At 40.6% G+C, this 23323-nt stretch overlaps 1 protein-coding gene across 1 annotated transcript; it reads left to right on the top strand.

The window, feature by feature from the left end:
• Window positions 1-32: 32 nt before the first annotated feature.
• Window positions 33-22572, top strand: LOC311147601 (transcription factor-like 5 protein; the record flags this gene model as incomplete). The annotated part of the gene is made up of 8 exons (XM_084184342.1): window positions 33-36; window positions 346-666; window positions 17860-18544; window positions 18646-18796; window positions 18905-19067; window positions 19298-19499; window positions 19656-19797; window positions 22447-22572. 8 exons carry the CDS (start codon window positions 33-35, stop codon window positions 22570-22572), a joined length of 1794 nt encoding a protein of 597 aa, XP_084040468.1.
• Between the last annotated feature and the right edge of the window lie 751 nt (window positions 22573-23323).

Raw genomic sequence — 23323 nt, 5'->3', positions numbered from 1 at the left:
GAAAGCCTTGACTACATGCAAGACCGTATACCATGGGTATGACAAAACATTTATTTTTACTGCTCTAATTACGTTGGTAACCAGTTTATAATAGCAATAAGGCACCTCAGGGGTTTGTGATATATGGCCAATATACCACGGCTAAGGGCTGTGTCCAGGCACTCCGCATTGTGTTATGCATAAGAACAGCCTTTAGCCGTGGTATATTGGCCATGTACACTGGTATATTGGCCACATACCACACCTCCTCAGGCCTTATTGCTTAAATATACATGCTCACCTCTGCCATTTGGAAACTGTTGTCCACTTGTCTGTCCCATTTCCTTAATATGTTCTATTTCGCAGTGGCAATCAACACCCATGACCCCACACTACAACCCTCCAACCCTCCTCCTGTTGCTGCCCAAGAACTGTCTGATACAGTTGCCCCCCAGGAGACCAGCTACACCCCCATCCTCAACCAGGTTGAACCCCCGATATCCCCCACCACCCAGGAGACCAGCTATACCCGGATCCCCAACCAGGTTGAACCCCCGATATCCCCCACCACCCAGGAGACCAGCTACACCCGGATCCCCAACCAGGTTGAACCCCCGATATCCCCCACTGCCCAGGAGACCAGCTACACCCAAACCAAACCAAAGAAGACGGGGAGAAAGTCCTGTAGTCCTGTCACCCTCAAAAAACCCTCCAATCCGCTGAGCATGACACATTTAACCCCATCCAACCCCGACCAAGGAAGAGGAAATATGACTACATGCAAAAAGGTAAATCAGTATCTAACTTATAACTTCAATAATGTTTTTAATAAATTATTTCCAGTGATTGATGGTCCCCTACTTTTCAGGAAGCAGGCATACTGTACACTCTTTGAAAAAAGGGTTCCAAAAGGGTTCTTCAGCTGTCCCCATTGGAGAACCCTTTTTGGTTCCAGGTAGAACTCTATTGGGTTCTACATGGAACCAAAAGGGTTCTCCTATGTGGACAGCCAAATAACCATTTCTAAGGCATAGATGTAAAAATGTATAATGCAAATGACTGGCACGCTAACTTTATTAATGTTCTGATGGGTGGTGATTTAAATAAATGTATTTATTGTTTCAGTGTCCAGTGCATCCTGGGCAAACTATATTCTCGAAATTCTTGCCTTCAAAGGAGGTAAATAATCTGCAGTACATTGAAATATAATATAATATGCCATTTAGCAGAAATTGACTGTATTTACAGGCTAATCCTAGTGCAACACCAAGTGTAGTTAACTTGCAGTGCATAGACCTTGTAGTTAAAGTGGCAATATGTAACTTTTTGGGTGACCCGACCAAATTCACATAGAAATGTGAGTTACAGATCTTTCATCCTACTTGAAAGCAAGTCTAAGAAGCAGTAGATCTGTCCTACAGTATGCGTTATTTATATGCTTCCCGTTCTTTTTTTTGAGACTTTTACTTTTGTACACCAGCTTCAAACAGCTGACATGAGCAACCATGACATGACGGAGCGATTTCTGCATAGTGCAGCTTTAAAATAAAAAAATAATTTATATTTCTTGCATAATAAAGGTTCAGGAGCAGAAAGTGAGGTGGAAGCCATGCTCTGGATGGTATGTTTACTTCAACTAATCTCCTAGAATGAATTGAGGATATACTGTACACTCAACACCATATGTATTTGGACGGTGAAGCTAAAATATACAGTTTGACTCTAAACTCCAGCATTTTGGATTTGAGATCAAATGTTTCATATGAGGCGATAGTACAGAAGGTCACCTTTTTACAATTTAGAAATGAAAGCTCTTTATGTATATAGTCCCCCCAATTTGAAAAAGCCATAAGTATTTGGACAAATTCACTTAAAGTGTATTAAAGTTATAGTACATGAAACCTTTTATTTAAAATACTACATCCCCAAACATAAGGCTTTGCATTTAGGTCAAAAAGTTTATTATTTTGCTGTTGTTTTTTTCAGTATGAACTTTAGTGCCCTGTTGCATACAAGATGCATGTTTTTTATTATTTTTATTATGTATATTTGTATTCTTCTTTTCACTGTCATTTAAGTCATTATTGTGGCGTCACTACAATGATGTTGATCCATCCTCAGTTTTTCTACCATGACAGCCTGTAACTGTTTTCAAATCACCAATGGCCTCATGGTGACATCCCTGAGCAGTTTCATTCCTGTCCTGCATCTCAGTTCAGAAGGACGACTGTATCTTTGATGTGTCTGTGTGGTTTAATAAATAATCCACACCATAATTATTAATTTGATAATGCTTAAAGAGATATGCAATGCCTGATTTGTTATTGTTACCCGTCTACCAATCACGCCCTTCTTTATGAGGCTTTCGAAAAGCTCCCTGGTCTTTGTAGTTGAATCTGTGCTTGAAATTCAATACTTGACTGAGGGACCTTAGATATTGTATGTATGGGGGACAGAGGTATGGATAGTCATTCAAAAATCATGTCAACCCCTATTGAGTCCATATAACATATTATGCGATTTGTTAAGCCAAATTTAACTTGTGAACTAATTTAGGCATGCCGAAACAAAGGGGCTGAATACTTATGCAACGACTATATTTTAGTTCTCAAATCTTTTATTAATCTTTATAAAAAATCAAAATGTTCTTCCACTTTGATAGTAAAGTACACCATTTTGAGTTGATTGTTGACAAAATCTAAATTAAATAAATTTCAATCCAACTTTGTAACACAATAAAATGTGAAGAAATCCAAGGGGTATGAATACTTTTGCAAGGCACTTTATGTATGGTCGTGGTCAAAAGTTTTGAGAATGACACAAATATTGGTCTTCACAAGGTTTGCTGCTTCAGTGTTTTTAGATATTTTTGTCAGATGTTACTATGGTATACTGAAGTATAATTACAAGCATTCCATAAGTGTCAAAGGCTTTTATTGACAATTACATTAAGTTTATGCAGAGTCAATATTTGCAGTGTTGACCCTTCTTTTTCAAGACCTGCAATCCGCCCTGGCATGCTGTCAATTAACTCCTGGGCCACATCCTGACTGATGGCAGCCCATTCTTGCATAATCAATGCTTGGAGTTTGTCCGAATTTGTGGGTTTTTGTTTGTCCACCCGCCTCTTGAGGATTGACCACAAGTTCTCAATGGGATTAAGGTCTGGGGAGTTTCCTGGCCATGGACCCAAAATGTCGATGTTTTGTTCCCCGAGCCACTTAGTTATCACTTATGGCAAGGTGCTCCATCATGCTGGAAAAGGCATTGTTCGTCACCAAACTGTTCTTGGATGGTTGGGAGAAGTTGCTCTCGGAAGATGTGTTGGTACCATTCTTTATTCATGGCTGTGTTGTGAGTGAGCCCACTCCCTTCGCTGAGAAGCAACCCCACACATGAATGGTCTCAGGATTCTTTACTGTTGGCATGACACAGGACTGATGGTAGCGCTCACCTTGTCTTCTCCGGACAAGCTTTTTTCCGGATGCCCCAAACAATCGGAAAGGGGATTCATCAGAGAAAATGACTTTACCCCAGTCCTCAGCAGTCCAATCCCTGTACCTTTTGCAGAATATCAGTCTGTCCCTGATGTTTTTCCTGGAGAGAAGTGGCTTCCTCGCTGCCCTTCTTGACACCAGGCCATCCTCCAAAAGTCTTTGTCTCACTGTGCGTGCAGATGCACTCACACCTGCCTGTTGCTATTCCTGAGCAAGCTCTGCACTGGTGGTACCCCGATCCCGCAGCTGAATCAACTTTAGGAGATGGTCCTGGCGCTTGATGGACTTTCTTGGGCGCCCTGAAGCCTTCTTCACAACAATTGAACCTCTCTCCTTTAAGTTCTTGATGATCTGATAAATGGTTGATTTAGGTGCAATCTCACTAGCAGCAATATCCTTGCCTGTGAAGCCCTTTTTGTGCAAAGCAATGATGACGGCACGTGTTTCCTTGCAGGTAACCATGGTTAACAGAGGAAGAACAATGATTTCAATCACCACCTTACCTTTTAAAGCTTCCTGTCTGTTATTTTAACTCAATCAGCATGACAGAGTGATCTCCAGCCTTGTCCTCGTCAACACTCTCACCTGTGTTAACGAGAGAATCACTGACATGATGTCAGCTGGTCCTTTTGTGGCAGGCCTGAAATGCAGTGGAAATGTTTTTTGGGGATTAAGTTCATTTTCATGGCAAAGAGGGACTTTGCAATTAATTGCAATTCATCTGATCACTCTTCATAACGTTCTGCAGTATTTGCAAATTGCCATCATAAAAACTGAGGCAGCAGACTTTGTGAAAATTTATATTTGTGTCATTCTCAAAACTTTTGACCACGACTGTAGTTTAAATAATATATTTGAGAGGAGAAGGCGTTCGACCAATGTGAGACAAGGTGCATCCAAAAATCATAAAACCATTTGAAAGGAATAGGTGCAACCCTTGCTCACGATTAAATATTGAATTATTTATTTTCTATTTCTGCTTAAAAACATGACAGTCCTTTTTATGTTTTCTTTCTTGTCTTACAGTGGCAAGAAATGAGACGATGACTGGATCAAGGCCGAGGACCGGGTTTCTCCTGTTTAACCTCTACTTTATGCGCAAATGTCTTCCTCACTCTCCCTTCACATTTATCACTGTCAATCATAAATGGTTGGCCAAATTCGTCATTTTCTACCATTGAAACATTCATGGAGCATCAGCATGCCAACCATTTGATCTCAATCAGTTTCATGAGAATATTCATTTAGATCTTCTTGATATACAGTGAGCTAAAGTATTACAAGAATTACAATTTTTGTTTTGTTTTGGCTCTACTCCAGCACTCCAGGATTTGAAATGATACAATGACTATGAGGTTAAAGTGCAGCCTGTCATCTTTAATTTGAGGGTATTTCCATCCATATCTGGTGAACCGTTTAGAAATTACAGCACTTTTTGTGCATAGTCCCCCCATTTTAGGGGACCAAAAGTATTGTGATACATTCATTTATGTGTATTAAAGTAGTCAGAAGTTGAGTATTTTTGTATTTTATGTTTGAATTGATTCATTTTACTATGTTATGAAATATATATGTTTAATTTCACTCTTTAGCCTATGTCTATTTCTATAACACAATGCACATAGCTAATTATCTTATGGAGTAGATACACTAATATTTACTGTATAGACTGTTAATTTGCAAATTACATAGTCTATGGGCTCCAGATCAAACGTGTTGGTCTTTCAGCCAAAGCACCCCATATAGAAGCAATCAGTTGATATAATAAAGAACACACATAAAAAATCAGGCTATATGAATCAGACAGTAGTAGGTCAGATGGTTGAAAATCACAGAAGATTCATATCGTGATTTGAAATTGCAATGTTAACAGTAGGCAAAAATCATCTTGTGGTCTTCCTATTTGTTGTTAGTGACGCTCTCCAGTCTCCACTGCCGTGGTTCTGAACTCGCCACGGCATGCCTTGCATTTCTCCCGCACTAGCTAGCAGTAGCTGTCCGTGGTCCTGGAATAAAAGGCGCACAGGTTAACATACACAGTTCTTCATTTTATCTGTACCTTTTACAATATAGTTAAGCTACAACATTCTGTTTGGAACAAATGAATGCAAATCTGAGACTTAAAGGTCACTTGTTTCCTTCTGTCTTTCTACTGGAACAATGTTAGTTCAATGCATAAAGGTACTGGATCATTTCGTTCCAAATGCCACCCTATTCCCTTGAAAGTGCACTACTTTTGACCCAGGAACATAGTCCAATGTTGATATATTAGTTATGAGCAGTGGATTGGGCTGATCAACTTTAGTACTTAGTGAATGTCTTATGAGAAAATAATCATCAAAAGTGATGAGAATGTTGCATTTTGGAAAGCATTTCGGCCGACTGATCTTGAACTTCGCAATTCATATCCAAGTTTATTATAGGCCTTTAGCTAGGCTATATATTAAAATAACAGGCCTACGTGTATATCAACATAGCTTATATATATATTGATTATATATACAGTATATATAATGCTATTACGTATATTACTTTACCTGCATTTTTTTCTGTTGAATATATGCCTACCCCTGAGTCATATTGACATGCAGCATGTTTAGCGCATGGAGACAGACCGTCTATCTGCTTGGCCTCTAGGCTAGTTGTCCGTGGAAAGGTCATGGAATCCCTCAAAATATATTTGTGTTGTTTTTTGTAGCTCAGGTTTATGGCTTGGCACAAATAATATTTTGCATGAATCAGACATAATTATGCAATCCCATACCCCTGGTGGCCATGGGGTGCTCAGTAGCGCCACCCACAGTCGACTTTTTCCCAAATGTTGATGATTTTTTAATCAAGAATAGATGAACATATCCGAACGTTATTTGACATGAAGGTTTAGTAAGGGGACCTTATTAAATCTTAAGAATCACACATTTCAAGCTTAAATAGTTATGACTTAAATAGTTTTTCCTTAGGAAGGCAGATAAAGCACATATGCAAAACGAATGGAATCACTTTTCACCCAGTGCAAACTGTGCCCACCCAAACGAACACCTTCAGTCTGTGATAGATTCCTCGTCATCAGAGCTGTAGTGGATGCTGTCATAGATGTCATCTAGGTCCTCTTCCAGGAGGTCATCTATGAAGTTATCTTCTAGGTGGGAGGTATCTTGGCCCATAGCTTTGCTGTATATCAGTTTGACAGAGTCCTGGTGTCTTCTGAGGCTACTGAATCTTCTCTGAAGCATGGAGAAGAGACCTCTGCTCCCAGCTTCCGACTGATTCAATTGCCAGCCTAACACCAACAATCGTAATGTGTAGGGTAAATACAATGAAGTATTCCTTAAATACAATAGCAATTACAGGGTGCCAACATTTACATTTACATTTTAGTCATTTAGCAGACGCTCTTATCCAGAGCGACTTACAGTTAGTGAGTGCATACATTTTCATACTGGCCCCCCGTGGGAAACGAACCCACAACCCTGGCGTTGTAAGCGCCATGCTCTACCAACTGAGCTACAGGGGACAACAATTCAATTGTACATACTAATGAAAGTTCACCTACTTTGCCTGCTTAGGTCAAGTGCCACATGTGAAGCAAGGCTCCGATTCCCTCTTTAGGCTTTCCCAGTGCTGCTTGACTTCCTTTAGGCCAATTAACTCTTCCTCCTTCAGCCGTCTCAGGAGCATCACCCGGTCAAATACTATTTTCTTTGTGGGTAGGTCAGCTGTAAATTCATAAGAATGCAATGTTGATTTGTAACTTTAATGGTAGTGCTGTCTGTGTTTGCGCAACTGAACAAACACAGATAGCAAAACAGAAACATAGTTATTGTGACACACAAACCTACTACTTACTTTGTCCATGCAGCTCCCAAGGCCATGCATGAAGGTCTGCGGAAAGGATCTCATCTGCAGATGGTATTGCTGAATCTGGCAGCTGTCAATTTGGCCTTTCCTTCCAATATTTGTCTACGCAGGGGATGTCGTCTCTTGCATCCATCTGTCATCAAAACAAAAGGAGAATGGAATTATTTGTTAAATTGCATGGCTTTGAAATGAAAGAGAAATGAAGTGTGTGCAATTCAATATTCATGAAATGTAATAAACCTGTCTGACGGTAGAGGTTCTGTTTCCTTTGTTTGATGCTAAGAAACAGGACTTCAATTGTTCTCTATAGTACCTGGGGACCATCCATGTTCTCAGCTGTTTCCTCTGAAATACAATAAATCCATAAATTAACAATATATGTCCCACGGTGAGTAGTTGCACTCACTTCCTGGAGGAACATATGGCCTGCAAAGGTTTTTGTAACAAATTATTTGTTATGTGATGGGTGAGTGAGTGAGCCCAATGCATAACCCCCAACCTGGAGGACCAGGGAATGTTTTGTCTGCCTCATACCCTTCGACCTGTCCGGCTTGAATGCACCTGCCGGTGGAATACACCCTCTCTTGCTTAGCTCTCAGGGTCATTGGAGTACGCAAGCCTCTCCACCACGTCAAGGTGACAGTCCAGGAGAGTTACATTTAGGATTCTTTTTTATTTGTATTAATTTACCTGTATTAGCCCATTGCTGAACTTCCGTTGTCCAGAGTCTCATCGCCTACACCCATATCACTCTTCAAATTTCCGAGAGTCTGGGTCTCCTCCTGGATTTTTGCTGTTGTCTGAGAATTATGACAAAAATAAAACTGAATAATTAATTGTTTAAAAATACATTAAATGCATAGATATAATACTTTACATTTACATTTACATTTACGTCATTTAGCAGACGCTCTTATCCAGAGCGACTTACAAATTGGTGCATTCACCCTATAGCCAGTGGGATAACCACTTTACAATATGTGTTTTTTTTTTTGTTTGTTTTTTTTTGGGGGGGGGGGGGGGGGGGGGTGGTGGCGGGGGGGTAGAAGGATTACTTTATCCTATCCCAGGTATTCCTTAAAGAGGTGGGGTTTCAAATGTCTCCGGAAGGTGGTGAGTGACTCCGCTGTCCTGGCGTCGTGAGGGAGCTTGTTCCACCATTGGGGTGCCAGAGCAGCGAACAGTTTTGACTGGGCTGAGCGGGAACTATGCTTCCGCAGAGGAAGGGGAGCCAGCAGGCCAGAGGTGGATGAACGCAATGCCCTCGTTTGGGTGTAGGGACTGATCAGAGCCTGAAGGTACAGAGGTGCCGATCCCCTCACAGCTCCATAGGCAAGCACCATGGTCTTGTAACAGATGCGAGCTTCAACTGGAAGCCAGTGGAGTGTGCGGAGGAGCGGGGTGACGTGAGAGAACTTGGGAAGGTTGAACACCAGACGGGCTGCGGCATTCTGGATGAGTTGTAGGGGTTTAATGGCACAGGCAGGGAGCCCAGCCAACAGCGAGTTGCAGTAATCCAGACGGGAGATGACAAGTGCCTGGATTAGGACCTGTGCCGCTTCCTGTGTAAGGCAGGGTCGTACTCTCCGAATGTTGTAGAGCATGAACCTGCAGGATCGGGTCACTACTTCTAAAATAATATACCTTCTAACACAATATACCTTCAAGTATCTTCTGGACAATGTTCTGTCCAGGTTCTTCTGTTCCACCCCATGGCCTGGATGGATACCATGTCTGTTCTTGCTAGAAAAGCCAAATAGAACTCCTTATTCCAGATAAGTGCTGACATAGCTGAATAGAACAACCTTAAACAAATAGTTTACCTCCTTTGGACATTTGCTTGGAACAGATTGCAGCCCTCGACAAGCAGATGTTCCCTTGTTCCACTTCCTCCCCCAGAGTTGTGCCAGCTCCTTCCTGATTCCGTCCTCCCCACTTAATCTTAATTTACATCAAAAATAATATTGACTTAATATTGCAATTATGTGAATAACAAACATCTAAATGGGAAGCCTTGTTAAGGACTGACGCTGGAAATTCTCTTTCAACAGTTTAATAAAGAAAAACTTACCTCGCATTTCAAACGATGTGCCTTTGCATGCATGATGGAAAGAAGTGGCTTCATGTCCAGAAGAGTGGCGAGCTCTGGACAATGAAGGGCAACTTTGGTCAAGTATGGCCAAAATTTGCAGATCACATCCGTACACATTAATTGTATGTTCCTGCTGCCAGACAACTCCTTCTGCAAGAACAGTGGGTACGCAAAGATCTCTCCACACATCATGTTGAGGCTCCTCAGAAGTATTCCGTGGCGGCAGACGGCAACTTCAAGTCCCTCTTGATCAAGTTTGTAGTTTGTTTTCCTTGACGACTTTAGCTGCTGTCCACTGGGATGCTCCACATACCCCTTTTCCATAACCCTAGACAAGGAAGTAGAAGAGTATAGGTTGAACACTTTTGGGGGAGCGAGGCGTTAACGGGACAGTGGTTAGGTTTTTCAAATCTAGCTGAGGGCGCTGAGCTACCCCTGGTGTTCGCTACAATGGAGATCAGAAGTGGGAGATTGTCAAAAAGAAGCACTTGTAAAGTGTGTTGCATTTGGGACAGTGAAGCGTGGGGACACATTCTGAATGGAGGGAGTGGTGTGTCGTGACGTGACTTACTTTAATGTATGACTGTTACTTATCGAATCACCTAACTATGTTTAATTATCACTCGATTAAATTAATTATGTAACAATTAACTCATTAGGAATTTGGGGCACCACCGAATAAGTTGTTTAACGAGTTACCATCTCCCGAATTAAACTCATAGAAGATATGTTATATAACGATAAGTCACTTATCAAATAATTACCTCTTATCAGTCTCATTCTGAACATCGCATAATCCTTGAAACTGCAAGAACCCTAACCTTATTGATGAATCAGCAATACACAAATTGGCTTAATTATTTATTTACTAACTAACTAAATAATAACACAATACAAACACACATAGGTTATTTATTACTAACGGAATACAATGAAAACAGGTCCCTAGTGGACTGGACTAACAATCGCATGACTGCTTGGGTAGAAGGAGGATCAGAGTGGAAGGGAGAGACAGAGATTCAAACTATCGTGGTTACTTTGGAGACTATGCTCACAGTAATCACAATACTTATGCACCCTAATAACGCTCATTCGGATTAGAAATGCAACATGTATTTACGTGTAGCTGTCCTCGATAGTTGAGTTGATGATATAGGACTCTGGTTTTCCCACCAGAGATCCCAATGTCCTTGGTAGAGTTTCTGGTCGTAGTGCTGCTTAGGATGGATACTACAGATGTACCAGCGGTTGTCTGAGAGGGATTGTCCTTCCCACTTCATGTCTTTAGTGAAAGTTCTCTAGACAACTATACATGCCAGCTGCAGACTGACATGATAAGGTCTAGTTCATTGTCTTCTAATTAAATAACTTACAACAATACTATAAACAAAACGTACTATAATTCACTATGGCTGACTGGATTTGAGTTAAAGCAGGGCAAGTGCATAGTGTTGCCAGCAAAGCAGGTGAAAGCCAACGCAAAAGTAGCATGAGTACTTATGTTGTAAAGAGCAGGAAATATTGGATGGAAGAGGGGCATAGCAGGACAGTGGTGCAGGAGGCTAACACATACTGTAGCAAGAGACCTGAAGTTAACGTAGTTGTTGTACTGGAAATACATTTTGTTACAACGGTATGTGTAACATAACTTTAACATATTGTTAACCTGAAGTCATACATTGGTAAAGCTGAGTATAATTTATTGTTACCCTGCCAAAGAAGTCAGTTCGCTGCTCCAAAATCTGCATAAACGCCAGATAGGACATTCCTGTGGCTGACACTTTCAGCTCCTCAAAAGAGCTGAACAGATCTACCTGGTATATGGTGTCACAGTTGACAGTGGCAGGCCAGTACCCATTCTTTATCAGATCTGCCAGGTTTGCTGTCCAGGTGCTAAGACAGGTTGTGCAGGTCAGCACAGGCACTGTGACATTGTAGCGACTTTGAGGAAAGAAATGTACAGTCTGAATTAATGTCGTTTTACATTGCGTTGCTACATCACTGTTTGGTTCTTGTAGATATTGCACGTACTGTACCATTTATTCCTACGAGGATGATATGTTTCCCAGGGCCAACATGGATGGGGCTTGTCAGGCAACCACATATCACCTCTGGTACGTCCAATGGTAAGAAACAATCTAGGGACAATATTTTATACAACAATAAACAAGAATACATTTTAACTTTGATATAATACATTCAGCCACGAAAAAATATAAAAACACACCCTGTTCATGAAGTGCATATTTGCCATCACTGTGGAGAGATATGGCTGTGGTTGGAGGAAGGGGCGTGTAGAATCCCGCGATCATGGACTCTGTTGTGCAAGAGGAACTTTGCATGTGTAGAGACATTGCAGTCTTCGCAGTAAAGCTGTTTCGGCAGACAGTCTCTACATTGCAGAATAGCCGTTTTCACATTGCATGCTTCTGAGAAGCATGCTCTGCAGCCAGCAGAGAATCTACGATCTCAGGCTTGGACTCCCTCCACCTATCCGGTGAGAGTTCCTTCTTCACACTTCAACTGTGTGATGCACCAGGTACAGCAGGATTTGCACACTCAGGGTCTTCTAAGTCAGCAAGGAGGATGTTAATTTCTCAATGAAGTATTGCATTTTTGAAAACACAATAAAAACGGAATAAATAATATTTAAAATATAATTCATCTTTTAAATCGCACATAGGGCTGTAAGTAGGTGACAGCAAATATATCTCTGCAGAATCTATGGTGTGACAAGCAAAAACCTCAGCTTTGATTCTACAGTAAATTAAATTACAGGGCAGACCAAAATATTGAGTATTAAGTCTAAAATGGAATATCACACAATAGAACATGATTCCATCGTCGAAAAGAAATTCTGAATGTTCTTAAAACAGCAAAAACACACTGAGTGTACAAAACAGACTGACCAGGTGAAAGCTATGATCCCTTATTGATGTCACTTGTTAAATCCACTTCAGTGTAGATGAAGGGGAGGAGACAGGCTAAAGGAGGATGTTTAAGCCTTGAAACAATTGAGACATGGATTGTGTATGTGTGCCATTCAGAGGGTCAATGGGCAAGACAAAATATGTAAGTGCCTTTGAACGGGGTGTGGTAGTAGGTGCCAGGCGCACCGGTTTGTGTCAAGAACTACAGCGTTCCTGGGTTTTTCACGATCAACAGTTTCCCGTGTGTATCAAGAATGGTCCACCACCCAAAGGACATCCAGCCAACTTGCCACAACTGTGGGAAGCATCCCTGTGGAACGCTTTCGACACCTTGTAGAGTCCATGCCCTGACGAATTGAGGCTGTTCTGAGGGCAAAGGGGAGTGCAACTCAATATTAGGAATGTTTTGTACACTCAGTGTATTTTGACTACAGAGTAAACTCTCCTCAAAGGCAAATGCTTCCAGCTTCCACAATTACAGACAGTGGTTGCAAAAGGAAAGACACTGTGTAAACATTCCAATAGTGGATTTGAATGAATTCAGCTAAGACTAATTCCATAATGTGGAATGGCAGATTGCTTCATATTGAAGGAAATGTACAGGAAAAAGCCCTGCCAGGATTTTGTTATTGCAGTCCTCTACAGAAGGATTTGGACAGTGATGCTAAAATGTTGAATTTGTCTCTATACTCCAGCATTTTGAATTGCATCGTCAAGAAGGAACCTGCAAGTAAGCATTTCGTTGGATGGTGTTACCATCTGTATCCAGTACATACGACTAATACAACTTGCAACTAGCCCCACCATTTGACGATGTCATAAGTATTTAGACACATTTCATGTATGGATTAAAGTTGTCAAAAGTTTAGTATTTGGACCCATATTCCTAGAACACAATGACTACATCAAGCTTGTGAATCTACAAACTTGTTGGATACATTTACAGCTTGTTTTGGTTGTGTTTCAGATTATATTGCGCCCAATAGGAACTGAATGGTGAATAATTTGTGTCATTTTGTAGTCACTTTTATTGTAAGTAGGGCGGCAGGTAGCTTAGTGGTTAAGAGCGTAGTGCCAGTAACCGAAAGGTCGCTGGTTCTAATCCCCGAGCCGACTAGGAGAAAAATCTGTCGATGTGCTGCTCCTGTAAGTCGCTCTGGATAAGAGCGTCTGCTAAATGACTAAAAATGTAAATGTAAAAATGTAAGTAAGGGGGGGGGGGTCTAGATATATAAAGTGTTTTCATTTCTAAATAGTAAATCAGATATGTCTGAAAATACCCTAAAATAAAAGGTGACATTCTGTACTGTAACCTCATATCAAACATTTGATCTCAAATCCGAAATTCTGGAGAATAGAGCCACATTTAAAAATGTTGCATCACTGTCAAAATAAATATGTAGTGTAGTATAATTCAGTAACACCAAGATGACCCCAATTTTGACAGTGAAACAATTTATACATACCTATTTCTTCATCAATGCTGAAAACTGGTCCTTGTCTCTAAAATGAGATATGCAAAAAAGGATCAGATTTAAAGGGGCATTCAGCAGTTGATACAGCCATTTTTGGACTTATATTAATGATATGTACCCATTGATTCTTGAAGATTATAACTTATTAATGCCTCATGAGTTTAATTCAACTGTCATACCCCATCAGAACCCAAAATATAAGCTTGTTTTACACAAACTAAAATGCTTGTTTTAGTCAAATGTTTGCAAACAAAGTAAATGTTTAAAAAAACACTGTATAGCCTTAAAACATGGTTAAAACTGTTATTTTAATATAATTGATGGTAAGTTATTGCATCCATAGCTCTGTCTATAAATTGAAAGTGGTTACATTTCCCCAACCCCATCACTCAACTTTTTACCAAAACAGGGGAGCTTTTTACCAAAATCGGGAAGGGGAGTGAGCTTTGTTATTGTTTCAACTACCGATTACGGCTTTAATAAATTTTTTGAAAAAAGGCCACTGAATAACAAGGAATTGTATAGATGAATCTATTAAAATCGCTCATCAATGCCTGATTCTTCCCCCTCAGTGACTGGCCCAAAAGTTTGCACTAGTCTGGCTCTTGATGTACTGGCCCTTATTTTCACCTAAGGTGAAGTGATTTGTCAGCTGAGGAAAGGCACCTGCAGTAGACCCACGTTCTGGCTCACTCACACAGCTAACATGTGTAGATGTTCACAAGGATGCTAACAAGTGCACCCTTATGCCTCATGCTCAATGTGCAATATCATTGATGCCCGTGATCAGGTCATATCACTGAGTCTACGTTTAAATTTAAATTTGTGCCATGTGGGCTCTACTTTGACAAACAAATTGCAATGATAAATCATAATGCTGTGGTGCTGGGTGTGTGTTGGGAATATTTGTGCACGTATGGGAGTTATAGGGGTTACATTACCGGTAATGTATGACTTGTTACATTACCGGTTCTGGGTTGAGCTCCTCAGCCAGCCTTTTTGCCTCGTTATTGGCCTCTTCCAGTTGGGCTTGTGGGTCCTTCTCTTGGTTGAGCTCCTCAGCAAGCTGTTCTGCCTTTTTACTGGCCTCATCCAGATGGTCTTGGAGGCCATACCATCTCAAAAGAAACATAAAGAGACAACTTCCAATCCTAACACATTCCTTCACATAGTAACCTCCCGTGTCTATGAGAAAAGCTGCATGTCATTGATAGCTGTGTGTTTTACTATGTCCTGCACATAACTAAAGGTCTTCATCCTCCTCCACACGCACACTGACTGATCTACAAATCACTTTGCATTACAAATAAATATGTATTATTACTTGCAGATCAGTCAGTCTGTCACCATTTACCAACAATGCATTATTACTCTGTCACTTTCTTTTTCATGTTGTTCTATGACATGTGTGCAACTCCAGTCCTTAAAGGCTACAGTGTCTGCAAGTTTCGGCTCCTCCCTTGTACATGAACAATCAATTTAGATCATTGACTAGTTAGGACCTCATCTCACCCGATTGTCTATGTCTTAACAGGATTTGATCAACTCCTTTATGTCCCTCCTAGGGTCCCTCTGTCCTTCTTCCAAGGAGAAGTCACAAGATGAATACAGATTGAGTGGCAATGTGTATTTCTTTGAAGATGCTAAGAGGAAAAAGGTGAATATATAGCCTAACTATAGGTGGCTAATATAATAAGTGAGAATGATATCCAAATATATGCAAGTAATGCAACAAAAATATCCACATATTCTATGTTGTCTATGCAACTTTCTTAATTCACCTTAGCTACGTTATTGTTGACCTTAGCTATATTGTTGGCCAACAATATTTTAAGACTACAATGACAGAATACATTTCCCCAAATGTTATATGAAAAAAAAAAAATTGGTATTGATGAACAATGGCAAGGCTGCTATGGTATTTTCAGTTACATTCTTGTCAATAAAAACGGTTTACACGTTTGTTTTTTGTAAGAAATATATGGAACTACAACCGAATAAAAAACCATTAGCCATCATGCATTGCTTAAATTCATTATATTCTGAATAGTCTGTTCAGAAAAACGGAAAACAGTACATATAGGCATTCAACTACAATGTTTGAATGAAGATTAAATAAAGACAAAATATCAGTATATTCATAACGTAAAAAATTTGGGGGAATTGTAGACTAGGGCCCGGAAAAAATGTGTCCTTTTATAACGCATTTCTTGCAATTCTACATCATTTTACATGACTGAATCTTTTTTATTACCGCACAAATGATCGAAATGACAGGCTACTTTGACACTGACAAACTGAGAATCTGAGATCAATAAAAACGACATTGTTTTGAATCCAGGTCTAAGTGTGTGAAGACACACATATTGTACAATATAAGGAGGAAATTATATTCCCAAAAAAAACTTTCCAGTTTCACTGACGATGAGGTGCAACTCACTCACCAGCGACCGCCGATGTGCTCGTGCCAAAAGCCTATCTCTCGCTTGTTTTAGCTAACTTTGTAAAACAATGCTGTTCTCTCAATAGGCCTATTTGGAAGATAAAATATTTAGGTAGCCTACAGACAGATTAGTATTCTCTTTTCAGCTGGAGCCATTTGCTATCCAACCTGTGTTTTCCCGCGATTTTAATTGAAATATTGCAAAAGGCTGTTTTGGCTGCATGCTGTTCAATGACAGATTTGAAGCGCGTTCCCGACTCGGCTATAATTTGTAATTGGGCTACACACAATCCACAGCTAGGCTATGAAAAAAAAGCTATTAATACTCTGTGGCTAAATTATAGGTCTACTCCTGGTGTAGTATTCAGAGTTATTTCATTTTAGTGAATCTCACTGTAGTTATGTGAGAGATTCAGGCGCCCTTCTCTCTGACACAACAGTAATGGCCACGCTTGGTCAGTCTTTAGGCTAGCCTACAATGTTGCACAAACCATAAACCCGGCCAGCCCAACACAAATCAATTAGAATACCAGGCACGTTTTCACATTACGTTTATTAGGAGGCAGGAGAATTACAGAGGAGGCAACTCGAATTAACATTGATCGCTTTTAACCTGAAAAACCGAAGTAGGGTCTCCGCTCAGGCGTCTTGTTTTTTTCTACGCCTGCTATGTTAGGTTAGGTGAGTGGTTGAACTGATGGTTTCATTGGAAGGGTGAGTTATTCTGCACTAAGGTAATTTCCACATAAGCAAATAATTAAAATCGTTGAACGTTTATGATTTCCCAGTTTTTTTATGATGGGAGGAGTCGAGCAAATTACCAAATAATCTCAGAAAAATAATTTTGAATAATTTTGATGGATTGACAGTACTGAGGATGCATTGTTTTGGGGCCAATGAAAACACCTGGCGTCAGATCACGTCTGTTCGTTCTCTGGTCTGTCAAATCGGTTGGTAAAATTCTGAACATGAGCCTGTTTTACGACAGTTTTGATAATTTAATGAAATTATAATTGAAGACTACTTAAATACACGTCTATACATCTATTCAGATAGTTGTCAAATATTTAATTGATACAATTATAAGGGTGGTGAAAGATAAACGTTTCTGGCTAACTAACTTTAGCTAGCCATTGATACTTTGCTACTCTAGCTAGCAAGCTAAAGAAAATACTAAAAAGTATCTCTGAGCTAGCTAACATCTGCTAACTTAGCTAGCTAACGTTACTGCATAGTTGAATGTTTAGAAACTCATTTTTAAGTTGACTAAATAGTCACATTTCTACTAGCTAGCTATAATTCAAAATGTCAGTGAAAATAAGTGTAGCTCGCGCGGTAGTAGTTGTATTTTGGATCTCATGTGAAGTGAGTTGACATAGAGTAGCGAGCGTTGCTATGAGATGCGGGAGGTGAATTGATCAATCAGAGCGGGAAAAGTAGCTTGTTAGCTAAATCAATGGGCTGATGTCTGGCTAACGTTAGCCTCTTCCTCGGTAAACAGACAAATAGCTAGCTTTGTTGAATTTGAAACTAGTTGTGTTATTGTTCAAGCCTGACATTAATAATCTGTTTCTCTCCTCAACAGGAATGTCGATGTCTTTGGCTTGTAAAACCATTCATATGTCACCTGCACCTGGGCAGTACAACCCAGATCCTGTCGAGTTGATCGCAAGCCAAAATGGGTGTGTTCCAAACAATCAAGGCCAGATTTTGGGCACTGAGCTCAACCTGATGGAGATGACAGAAGTGGAGTACACCCATCTTCAGCACATCATCCAGTCACACATGGAGGCACAGGTTTCTGATCCAGAGGGATCTGGAGATACCCGGTTCAACACTACCATATTTACTGTGGGCAGCCCCGCACCCCAACCTATGACCACAAACTGTGAGGCTGAATACCCAACAAGGTCTCCCCAGAACTCCCCACCTGATGCCACATCAACTTCAAATGATGAGCAGCAGTACGCCCTCGGCAGCTCGAACCAGAGTGGACATGTTGACATCCAGGAAATTAAAATGGTACAGGTCAGCGACGGGAACGTTATATCTGGAGAAAGGACACCCACCACTTGCGGAGAAGTCCTCGGCTCCGTGTTGGCTAAAGTCAGGAGTGCAGTGGATGCAACCGGGGAATGTGGCTTTGAAGCATACAACAACGGTAGCGCACAGCTACTGTCCAGGCCAAATCCACCCGCCCGAGTTCGCTTGGAGAAGAGGTTCAACTGCACCCCCAGAGAACAGGACGCGCAATCAGCTGCTCTTAGCAAGTACGTTTTTATCCCTCAATTTTGAGTGATGATAATGTATACTTTGTTTATAGCTGTACATTCTCTACAGGACTAAAAACACGTTTGTCTTTCTGCTACAGTGTTTTGACAATGCTACATCAGTCCAATGAGGCGCAAGAAGCAGCAATCCATCCACAACTGCAGAAGTGGGTGAGGTCAGATCGGGGCTACCCAATTGAGGTGTCATACCCATATGGAAGCATGTTCAACCCCATCGCTGGCACCCGTCAAGTATGAGCAACATACTACTGATGTTACTAATAAATCGAGATGTAATTGTTTTCTATTGTTACGAGGAAGACATTCAGTGCTATGTTTTAACAAGTCTTCTATTCCTAGGGGTTTGGGAATGTCCTTCAAAATCTTGAACCCAATAAGCATCAAGGGTTGATCATTCCAAAGAACTTCACATTCAGCTACCGGCAAGACAAGATGACTGACAAAGTGCCATGCGTCAACCGCCCCAACCCAACAGAGGAGCAACTTTGGGTGAAGGTGGAAGGTATGTACGTGTCAGTATGTTCACTGTTTAGCTTGATTTTGAGAGCACTCATAACAAAACTGCATGTACATTCTCTCTCTATCTCAGTATGTCTCATTTGTTTATCTTCTCCAAATTCAGCATGCTTCTCCAAATTCAGCATGCTTCTCATGGCTATGTCATGTACTGTAGTATTGCTGAACAAAACATCAGTTTTTTCGAACTCTTAACACCCTCTGTATCTCTTTCAGATGATGCTCTGGCGAGGCCTGCACCCACTGCTAAACTTGGTAGGACCTGTGGCCCCCGTATTGGCAAGGCCCCCCCCGGTGTCGTCCCAGACTCAGCGGCAGGAAGAGCAGCTGGAGGAGCAGGCACCAGAAAGAGAGTAGGACCTCCAGTGGAAAGTAGCCAGCGCAGAGAGAGGCACAACAGCAAGGAGCGGGAACGCAGGTAATCAGATACACACTTGTGCGTACTGTCACACTCAGACACACAAACTGTTTACTCTTGATCATTAACATTCAGACCCAAAATGCACAGCATACTAAACCTTAACCATAAAAGAGCAAACTTAGTACACACCTCAAACCTTTTACTTGGGTATAGGAGGAGGATTCGCATCTGCTGTGATGAGCTTAATGTGCTGGCGCCGTTCTGCAACAATGAGACTGATAAAGCCACCACCCTGCAATGGACCACCGCTTTCCTCAAGTACATCCGAGAGGTGTATGGGGACTCCATTAAACAGGTGTGCCTGACTTAAGTTGATAGGCCCTATATGGTATGATCTCATCAACAGCAGGGCTCGACATTAACGCTTGTCCTCTTGTCCGGGACAAGTCAAAGAAAAATAGTTGATCAAGAAGAATATACATTTCAAACAATTAATCCGATCAGAGGCCAAAATTGGAATAATATTTTTTTTTAAATCATGTACATAAATAAAAAAGTGTATGTCAAAGTGTAGGTGATATGCATATTGGCTACAACCTCATGTCCAAACCGATGCTGACATGAGGGAGGCGCCAGAAAATGTAGCCAAACTTTAATGAGACTTTTAATTACATAAATATAGGCTAAACGCCAGTCATGTTTGACAATTATAATGAAGGATAATTAACATTAACGTCTAAAGGATTGATTCTGTTGAAATACTCGCGGCATGGTTCATTCAGATCAAATGGTCACAGGACCGGAGAGTGAAGGACCGTGCCTGTTGCGCACCGCACATCACCCACTCTGAATCTGAGCAGAGGCGGTCAGCATTTTGAAACTATTTACCCATAAACTTAATTGTTTAAAACCTGGAAGTTTTATGTAATTTTATGAAGCATGTCTTACCTTGTTTACAACCATAGAAATGTTGAGGGAATTATTTTATAAACACTTAATATGCCGTTGAAACCAGCATTTTTCTCATGTTCTATTGGTTTTCAAATCAACTTAATTTTATTGTCCAGCAGCCAAAGGCACAATCCTAGTCATATACAGTGCATTCGGAAAGTATTCAGACCCCTTGACTTTTTCCACATTTTGTTACATAACAGCCTTATTCTAAAATGTATTCAATTGTTTTTCCCCCTCATCAATCTACACACACTAGCCCATAATGACAAAGCAAAAACAGGTTTTTAGACATTTTTGCAAATGTATTAAAAATAATAATTCCTTTGACCTCATGGCTTAGTTTTTGCTCTGACATGCACTGTCAATTGTGGGACCTTATATAGACAGGTGTGTGCCTTTCCAAATCATGTCCAATCAATTGAATTTACCACAGGTGGACTCCAATCAAGTTGTAGAAACATCTCAAAGATGATCAATGGAAACAGGATGCACCTGAGCTCAATTTTGAGTCTCATAGCAAAGGGTCTGAATACGTATGCAAATACAATTAAAAGCGTCCCGTGACTGTGCACCTCCCATTTATACACACAAAATTGTTCATTTAATCCATTTTAGAATAAGGCTGTAACGTAACAAAATGTGGAAAAAGTCAAGGGGTCTGAATACTTTCCGAATGCCTTGTAAGTAACCCATGCTATTTGATGCATCTTTAGATCTCCCCTCTTTCTTAATTTCTAACTGATATTTTCATCCGCTCACACATGCGGTACGCTTTTGAGAATGGTGTTTTCCCGCAATTGCATTTTGGAACATTCCTGCGTAGCCTACAGCCAAGTGCGCATCGTTGAGCTTATAATATGAAGAAATAAAACTTTATCCGCATTTTAAGATAAATGGTCTTATCTCTTACATCAGCCTCATTGTAGGGCTAGGTGATATGACCTACAAATCATAGATATCTTTTCTTTCAAACTTATGGGCGATTTACGATATCTCTATTTATTTTTCTTTAAATAAGCTTTGTTCTACAATTAAAGGTAAAATACACTGCATTTCAAACAGTCAGCAATAATCTAATGAATTCAGGGCCTTCCACAATCATAAGACCCATTAATAATGTAATTCATTTATCCTAAGAAATGTACCCTGCTTTTTTGCAATAATCACTGATCTGGTTTTCAAGACAGTCTATGAAAATGCAGTTTTTGTTACAAATTTAACCAGAACCATGCATAATGCACATTCACTAATAATGACCAACTTCTGGTAGCAGGCATTATAGAAAATGAACACAGGTCTCATAAGCAATCTCTCAAGCATAAGCCCACGTGCTAGTGAGTAGCCAGCTAATCTTGATATTTAAAGTCTAGCCAACTTGGATCTAGTATTTGCTAGCTAACAAGGTAAAACAGTTTAATTGTTATGAACGCACCCTTCTGTCCTCAAACTGTTTGAACAGCATGCTAGCCTGTCCACTTTGTTCAGATGTTGAAATCAAGTGGCCTACCTTATTTCTCAGAATGAGAACGAGTTGGCAATTCCTTTATATAATTGTTTTTTATGCTCACATTTATAAAAACAGACTAGATAGCTAGTATAACAGTCTGGCTAAAATGCTGCTAATGCCGTGCGCAACAAAAACGGAGCATTCATTTTCCAGAATCAATGTTCATTCATACTCTGGGGGGGATAAGTGACTTGAGCTTTTGGACAAGTAAAAAATCTTTCCCACTTGAGTCTAAAAAAGTGAATGTCAAGCCCTGAACATACATATTATTGTGTCATGCTGCTGTAGTGTCCTGAGGTACCATAGAGCAGGGTTTCCCAAACTCCGTCCTGGTGCCCCCCCTTGGTGCACATTTTTGTTTTTGCCCTAGCACTACACAGCGGATTAAAATAATCAAAGCTTGATGATTAGTTGGTTATTTGAGTCCGCTGTGTAGTGCTAGGGCAAAAAACAAAACATACAACTAGGAGGCCCCAGGACCGAGTTTGGGAAACCCTGCCAAAGAGTGCTATTCTCCTGTGGCGACTTTCTCCTCTCCCTCAGGATTTCCAGAGCACGTTCTGTGGTAAGACTGGTCAGCGGATCAAGCCTAGCAGTGCCTCAGGCCAGGTCATGGTCTGCCAGGAGACCGCAGAGCCACCAAGCGACCCACAGGCATCGGAGCAATGAAACAACCTCTTTAGCCGGGTGCACACTACAGGATTTTGGCCACGATTTAGCTGTCCCAGACAAGTTTTTGAGATCGGAGACAAAATCCCCATGTCGTTGCCTACTAGTGGCGCGCAGCCATCACTGACGCTCGTTTAATGTGAGTGGGTCAAAGACGCAATCTGAGGGCTACCGATCTCATCTTTGAGCAGTCCCAGATGTCCCAATATTTACAAACAGGTTTGGTTTTATCGGCACAAAATCTGCAAGGACAATCTCAAAAACTTGTCTGGGACAGCTAAATCGAAGCCAGAATCATGTAGTGTACACCCGGCTTTAGAGTTACTACACCTATTTAATAATTATTCTATTTATTATAAAATTATTTTACCCAAGAGTAGCTCTACTCCCATCAGGTTTGGCTTTGGAATTTTAGCTGTCAGAAAAGCATCAGGTATTGCCAAAGACACACATCCATTTGATTGTTTTTTGCAGCAAGAAAAATTAGTTAGGTGTTCTGTTTATTCCTTTATCTCAACACCTTGACATATTATTGTACCTCAATGTGATTATTAACCCCCTTAACAGGGCATGTACTCAAACATGTAATTTTCCATCTTCATCATTTGGCCATCATCTTTTCTCAGATTTCCTCAATTTTATTTTGATATAAAATGGCTTGATAGTTCAACTGATATTTCAAATGAGCTTCACTTCCAAACCTCATGAATAACAATAATTAAAACGGGGGAAGGTTTTACATTTTGGACCA

The sequence above is a fragment of the Coregonus lavaretus genome, assembly GCF_964263955.1.
Source record: "Coregonus lavaretus genome assembly, chromosome: 20".
NCBI classification, from domain to species: domain Eukaryota; kingdom Metazoa; phylum Chordata; class Actinopteri; order Salmoniformes; family Salmonidae; genus Coregonus; species Coregonus lavaretus.
Note: the sequence above shows the minus strand (reverse complement) of the source record. Positions and strands in the feature narration are given on the sequence as shown.